This window comes from Setaria italica, chromosome I, assembly GCF_000263155.2.
Source record: "Setaria italica strain Yugu1 chromosome I, Setaria_italica_v2.0, whole genome shotgun sequence".
Lineage (NCBI taxonomy): Eukaryota > Viridiplantae > Streptophyta > Magnoliopsida > Poales > Poaceae > Setaria > Setaria italica.
In genome coordinates, this window is record NC_028450.1 from 26,851,536 (window position 1) to 26,858,867 (window position 7,332).

At 47.3% G+C, this 7,332-nt stretch overlaps 1 protein-coding gene across 1 annotated transcript; it reads left to right on the top strand.

The window, feature by feature from the left end:
• The first annotated feature begins 1,912 nt into the window (after nt 1–1,912).
• LOC101764221 (serine decarboxylase 1) lies at nt 1,913–5,193 on the top strand. Its single transcript, XM_004952629.4, has 5 exons — nt 1,913–2,354; nt 3,564–3,795; nt 3,907–4,100; nt 4,173–4,306; nt 4,411–5,193. The coding sequence occupies exons 1-5, from the start codon at nt 2,012–2,014 to the stop codon at nt 4,975–4,977; spliced, it is 1,470 nt and encodes a 489-aa protein (XP_004952686.1). The 5' UTR covers nt 1,913–2,011; the 3' UTR covers nt 4,978–5,193.
• Nucleotides 5,194–7,332: the final 2,139 nt, after the last annotated feature.

Sequence of the window (7,332 nt, forward strand, 5' to 3'; positions counted from 1 at the left end):
TGTTTAATCATGCGATAGCATGGAATAATAAATAAATAAATACCTAGTGAAATAAGATGCCAAAATCCTAATGAATTGCAAGCCTAATTTTGAAATTTTAGGGCACAGATGATTCAACTTTCAATCCAAAATATCAATTAATGGATTGAATTGAAACTAGAAGGGGTGAGATTAGAGAGAAGAAGCACCTCAAAGGTAGGGGCGGATCCAACGTGGGGGCTGGGGGACTGGAGCCCCTCCTACCCCAAGAATCCCATGGAGCCCCTCCTACCCCATGAATCCCATGGAGCCCCCCTACAAATTTTAACCATAGATGAATAGGAGGAAGAAGAAAGAGAAGAAGAAGGAAAGGAGAGGGAGGAGGAAGAAGAAGGAGAAGAAGAGCCCCCCATAATTTGTGGAGCTGGATCAAGCCCTGCTTAGAGGCTTAGAATGGGGAGGCCGGTGGGTTCCGGCGGCGCCTGTCTCCTTCCGGCAATCCGGCCGGCGCCGTGCACCGTAATAGCGCAGATCGCACGTCGACACGTGGGGAGGATAGGAGGAGGATCCAAGCTGATGGGTGAGTTCTGGCAGTCGTCGGCTGGCGCACCAGGTGATGGTGGCACGGCGTGCCCGAAAGCAGCGCAGCCCGCAGCCCCGCGCTTGGGGAGAGGATCGGAGGAGGCGAGGAACAAGGAGGAGCCGAGCCAAGGGGCGACTTCTGACAGCCGGCGGCTAGCGCACCAGGCAATCTAGGTGTCGACGAAGGCATCATGGGGCGTCGAGATGTAGTGAGGTGAGGCCAGGCCGGTTGTGTTTGTGTTTGTTTTGCACTGGTCGGTGTAACTGGGCCTTTAGCTTTTGGGCCAAAACTGAGGGGAGCAGTGGAGAATTTTGGGCCACGACTAGGGCTACGGACCGGGTGGCCCTAGGCACGGGTCCGCCCTGAGTATGCGAAGGAGAGCACTTAGAAAATTGCATGGAGAGAACCTTCTTTAGTTTATAAATCTTCTATTGCAAATGTAGGCTGTTGCTTTAGCCTTGTAAACTCCTTTTTTCTAAGTGTAAATCATCTCGGGACCGGTCACTTGTTGCAAAATTCCATTCATGCAGACCTCGAATTCATGCCATTACTTTTGTTAAAGCCCTTTGCGAGTGGAATCAGTTTCCTTTGATTTACGTATTCTATTGACACCTTTGAATTTCAGATAAAAACAAAAAGTGGGAATATAAGTAAACGAGTGAATTCTCCGCTCACCTTTGCCACGCAAGGCAAAAAATTGTAGCTTTCCCTGGTGTAGGTGGATTGAGAGGTAAAAGAAGCAATACTAGAAGCCAAGGAAATACACTCAACACCATCTATCTCCATACAACCAGTCTTGATTTTTCTCCATGTCTCAAAAAAAAGGGCCAGATGCAAACGAGGTTAGAGGCGACCATGCTGAATAAAATCTCATGTTTTTTTTTCAAAAAAGTGAATGAAATCTTATCGCTCTTCCACTAGGCGATGTTCCATGTCTACTTCTATCAATTTTGAAACAGACGCCTATTTTTGTCTTTTTCAAAAAACACATTAAATGGTTCTCGTGTGTAAAAAATCGAGTCGGTTGGACGTGGGTCCATTCGCATACCCGTTCGGGGGAGAAACGGCTTCCACGCCAGTCCTGTCAGCATCCAAATCCTCCGCAAGCAACACCGACTTCTGACGCGACTCCTCAACGCCCATCTCACTGCCAATCCGGACCCACAAGCATCCGGTCCCACCGATCAGCGGGTCGATGCATATATTAATATCTACCCGCGGCGCCCCTCCCCCGCGTCCGACCGGCCCCCGCTCACCGCTCGCGAGCCGAACACGCGAGACGAGTCACGATTCGAGTGGCGACCGGTTTCTCGCCGCCCGCTATTATAAATTCGCCCGCAAAGCCCTCCTAACCCCTCCTCTCTCTCTCCCGCTGCTCGTCCTCGTGCCCCCTGCCGGTTTCCCCCCAAATCTGCGCAGCGCCTAGCCAGATTTCCCGCGGCGGCCGAGATGGTGGGGAGCGTGGGCAACGGGCTGGCGGATCTGGGCGCCTCCATGAACGGGGTCGGGAAGGTGGCGGCGGCGGACCCGCTCCCGATGGAGATGGAGCCGCCGGCGGACGTGGTGGTGGTGGCGGCGGCGGCGGCTGCGGCGGCCGAGGGGGGTAAGGCGGAGGGGCCGACCTCGAACGGGAGGAGGGAGATCGTGATGGGGAGGAACGTGCACACCTCCTGCTTCGCGGTCAAGGAGCCCGACGCGGACGACGAGGTCACCGGCGAGCGGGAGGCCACCATGGCCAGCGTCCTCGCGCTCTACCGCCGCTCGCTCGTCGAGCGCACCAAGCACCACCTCGGTACGCCGTGCCTTCCACGCTCTCCGCTCCGTCGATTTCGCTTTCGTCCTTTAGCGCATCCCCGATCTGGTTCGCGGTGGCCTGATCTCGTGACACGCGTGTGCGCCTCACGGTTTGTGGGGGCGACTGGTTGGCCGCTTGCGGCCGTCCGTGTCGGCTTGTGCTCCGGTATTTTTGTTACTCGACTGAGCCAAAATGCCGTTGCAAAGTACACTCACCGCCACCGGGGGCTGGTGCTTCAATCGTGTGACGTTTTTTTTTCATGCAGCAATTTTCATGTGCCTATGCATTTCCATTGCGAATCCATAATTTTAGATCGCTGTTATTTGTAAAGCGCGCGATAACAGTACTGGAGCAGGATATATCGGTAGCAATCCGCCTGGATTACTGTATTAAATTTAACTGTCTTTCTAAAATTATTAAAATTAAGTGTCAGGCTTTGGTGCCCGGCTCTTGTTTCCAACATCTGTTGATGGAGCATTGTGGTGATTGTGAAATTACAGTCTTACCTGCATGCATCTAACTAAAGCAAAGGCATCCAAGCACGGAATTAGGGGCTCGTAGGTGTTTTCCATTTGTGATGAAATTTAGCATACTTCAATTCTGTTCTCATCAGCTTTAATACATCTTCTAATATGCATAAGTATCTGATTCTAATAAAAGATTCCATCTTTTACCTTTAAAAAGGAGTTGATGGTATATGCATAAGTATCGATTCATAAATGTCATTGGCATAAGTATGGATCCATACCTGATTAGATAATGAGAACACAAGCACCTGAGATTCCTTTATTGCAAAACTATTAAAAGGAACTTTTGCTGTGAAAAAAAAGATCAAATGCTCCTTGAGTTTCACTTGTCCTACATTTTTAAATTCATACTGAAACTCCAACAAAACTCATATTGTGATACAGTGCAAGCCCTGAACTGTAAGAAGTGCTTGAAAGTTCCCCACATAGTCAGCATGTTTGGTTTTTCTTTTTTTAGACTAGCATGTTTGGTTTCGTGAGGCACTACTGCGTTTATTCCAAAAATGACACTCTTCTGTAACTAGAGGGGATAATTTGTAACAGAGGCAGCATAAAATAAATCTGGACTCTGGAGTCCAGTGAGACAGACCACAGTTATATGGATGTCTTTGTAATAGAACTAAAAACAGGCAGGAATTTAATTTTTTTTTTATCTCACACCTGTTTTATATTCTTGAAGGTTACCCATACAATTTGGACTTTGATTACGGTGCACTGGGGCAGCTGCAGCACTTCTCCATTAACAACCTTGGAGATCCCTTCATCGAGAGCAATTATGGTGTCCATTCCAGGCAGTTTGAGGTTGGAGTGCTGGATTGGTTCGCTCGTCTCTGGGAATTAGAAAAGGATGAGTACTGGGGATACATTACTAACTGTGGCACAGAAGGAAATCTGCATGGGATTCTTGTTGGGTAAAACTTGAAAAGTCCTTGATACTTGCAGATATCTTCGATCTGCAATTTATCACTGCTCCTGTGAAATGTCACTTCTGTACTTAATCTTTTTTATTTAACTGTTTACAGGAGGGAGGTGTTCCCTGATGGAATCTTGTATGCCTCTCGTGAGTCTCATTATTCAGTATTCAAAGCAGCAAGAATGTACAGGATGGATTGTGTTAAGGTCGACACACTTATGTCTGGGGAAATAGATTGTGCTGATTTCCAGAGAAAGATATTGCAGAACCGAGACAAGCCTGCCATCATTAATGTCAACATTGGTGAGTTAACTCCCAAACTAATAATGTCTTGGCTTCACATGTGTTCTGCTTTTAAACAAAATTACTATGCAGGAACAACTGTGAAGGGAGCAGTTGATGATCTAGACCTGGTTATCAAAACCCTTGAGGAAAGCGGCTTTAAAGACCGGTTTTATATTCATTGTGATGGCGCCCTTTTTGGATTGATGATACCCTTTGTTAAGAAGGTGATTTTTAGATTTACATGCATTCATGTTTCCTTAAGCTGTATCAGTTGCACATCTGCTTTCATAGCTCATTCTCCTGATATCTGTATGTGTATCTTCACTAGGCACCTAAAGTGACATTTAAAAAGCCTATTGGGAGTGTCAGTGTCTCTGGGCACAAGTTTGTTGGATGCCCCATGCCATGTGGTGTCCAGATAACAAGATTGGAGCACATTAACGTCCTTTCTAGCAATGTGGAGTATCTGGCGTCAAGGGATGCGACGATCATGGGAAGCAGGAACGGCCATGCTCCTATCTTCCTCTGGTACACCCTCAACAGGAAGGGCTACGTAGGCTTTCAGAAGGAAGTCCAGAAGTGCTTGAGAAACGCACACTACCTGAAAGATCGCCTCAAGGAAGCAGGAATTGGAGCGATGCTTAATGAGCTCAGCAGCACGGTTGTGTTTGAAAGGCCAAAGGATGAGGAGTTTGTCCGAAGGTGGCAGCTCGCCTGCGAGGGGAATATAGCCCATGTTGTGGTGATGCCCAGTGTCAACATTGACAAGTTGGACTATTTCCTGACTGAACTAGTGGAGAAGCGGGCAACCTGGTACCAGGATGGAATAAGTAAGCCACCCTGCCTTGCCAGAGACTTGGGCGTGGAGAACTGCCTCTGTGGCCTTCACAAGTAGTGTGAGCCTTTTGTGACGGGGGTGTTCAGTCGCGAGTTGAGTTAGTCCTCGCTAATGTGTTATGTTGTACTGTATCCATGCGTTCTGTATGTGATAATGTGGTATCCTGTGTAGCCTATTTGTTGTCATGAGAATAAAATTCCTTCAGTTAAGTTGATGGGTGGAAGTCGTAGCTTATTTGGTGTCATGAGAATAAAATTCCTTCAATTAAATTCATAGGTGGAAGTTGCATCAGAGTTGCCTCATGTGTTCTGTGCTCAAACAATTCACTGTATTTTGCAGTTCTCTGGTATGCTTCTGCAAACTATAGAACAAGAGGCAACAACTGGGACAGCACCCATCGCTTCCATCCAATGGACTAAGGTAGCAGGTACTGAAAACAAAGCCAGTTTGTTCTTCCTTTTACACAAACGTAGGTAAAACAAAATGGGGGTTGTATTGATTGCTTCTCCTTTTCTTCCTTTTACACAAACGTTGGTAAAACAAAATGGGGGTTGTATCGATTGTTTCTCCTTTTAAGCTGGATTAGGTAGCGTTGTAGATAAGAAAAAAACTGTAAAACAGAGCTTGTAATGTACATCATTTTTGGCCTTCTTACTTTCTCGTAGCAGTAAATTTTGATCATACGGAATAACCAGGCCTAAATGTTGGAAGAGGCAACTCTACGACTTGTCTAAGTCATGGTTGACTCGATATAATGTATCCACATTGACATCCTCATCTGCCACAATAGCAAAAAGGGTGATCTTACTTTCTATCTGATAATAATGGAAGCTCAGGTGCACCAAAAACCATATTCATCACTATCTGGACTCAATCTTGAAAGCTCAACAAAAGCAGGTGGTTTTTGGATATGTATTGGCAAGTGGATGAGCTTTGTGTGTTCTTTGTTTATTCCACGTAGTAGGTTTCAAATTCATGTGAAAGAGTAGCACGTTCTAGAGTAGAAAAGAGAGGAGGAGGTTTTGTTGGAGTCTTTTAACATTAGAATTGCCAGATACTAATTCAGTAACCAGGAAAATATGCACCAACAGATAATATTTTGCAGAGTATGGAATGAGATATCAAGGAAAGGTAAATGCCATAACTTTTCAAAAAAAATATCCATAGCTTCAATATATTGGTTGCCTTTATGCTTTGGTTGGCTGTCGTTATTTGTTTCATGTATTGGGTCTCTCCCTACCTGCTTTCAGATCAAGTTTTGAGCATGTGGACCAGCTAAACCACTGAGTGCACTACCATTTCTTGTCCATTTGCTACTCATTGTTGGCCATGCCAGAATACTGGAAGGATAACCTTTTTAAGTGTATATGTGACATAGATTTGCCACAACCAATGCACAAGGTTTTTTTTAACTGAGATATGTAAAGGATTAGATGGATGGGGATGCATTGAGTCTTGCATATGCCAAGCTACTTCGGTGCTAGAAACTTTTGAATTCAAAAACTAGAACATGGGTACACAAATCTGTTGGAAGACTTGGGTCCGGCGGGGAGGTTAAACAGCTTCCCTCCACGAGCCGTATTGGTTTCGGCATATCTATCTTATTATCCTATCCCCGACACCTTTTTTGCAAAGCGAAAAAGAAATAAAAATATGGCTTTTAAGATGTGGCAAATGAATATGATTGCATCGTTAATTTGAGTCACTCACAATAACTACGGAGAAAATTAGCTTGAAAAAGACTAAAGGGCTCGTTTGGCAAGGCTGCAGCTGTGGCTAAAATGGTTCCGTTGTGGCTTTTCTGGTGGAGCGATTTTTTTGCTCTAGCTTATCTAATTGGAAAAATATTTAGCAAAACGACTTCTCATGTTGTTTAAAATGGATGGAAAAAGTGAAATGTCCATCCTACCTTTTTTTTCCTATTCTTTTTTTGCCCTCCCTCTTTCCTGCCCACTCTCTCTTCCTTATCCCCATTTGCCTCTTCCATTCTTCTCCGTCCACCCCACAGGCGCACACCACCATCGCCGCCCGCCGCCTCTGCCCTGTCGGCCGCCTCCTCGCCCACTGACCCCGCCGGTCGCATACCACCCTCGGCACCCTGCGCCGCCATCGCCCTCCGCCTCCCCGCGCTCGCGGGGCCCCTCGCCCGCGCCGTCGTCGCCCTCCGCCTCCCCTGAGCTCACGGGCCCCCTTGCTCGCGCCGCCATCGACTCCGCCCCCAGCTCCCTGCTCCTGTCGGTGGCCTCGCCCATGCTGCCATCGTCTCTCTACGCCCACTGGCCGCGTCACCGTGGCCTCCATCCTCTCCTCCCTCCTCCCACCGGTGGCCACAACCCCACCGCCGCTGCCTTTGCCTCCGCCTCCCACCTTCCAATCCTGCAGGCCTAGGCAGCTGCGACCTCCACCTCCACC

Bases quoted from the DNA above. Each gene is read 5' to 3' on its own strand.
- LOC101764221 (XM_004952629.4), top strand. From the start codon at position 2,012: ATGGTGGGGAGCGTGGGCAACGGGCTGGCGGATCTGGGCGCCTCCATG. The intron at 3,796-3,906 runs GTAAAACTTGAA...AACTGTTTACAG, and splicing joins CTGCATGGGATTCTTGTTGG to GAGGGAGGTGTTCCCTGATG. The intron at 4,101-4,172 runs GTGAGTTAACTC...ATTACTATGCAG, and splicing joins CATCATTAATGTCAACATTG to GAACAACTGTGAAGGGAGCA.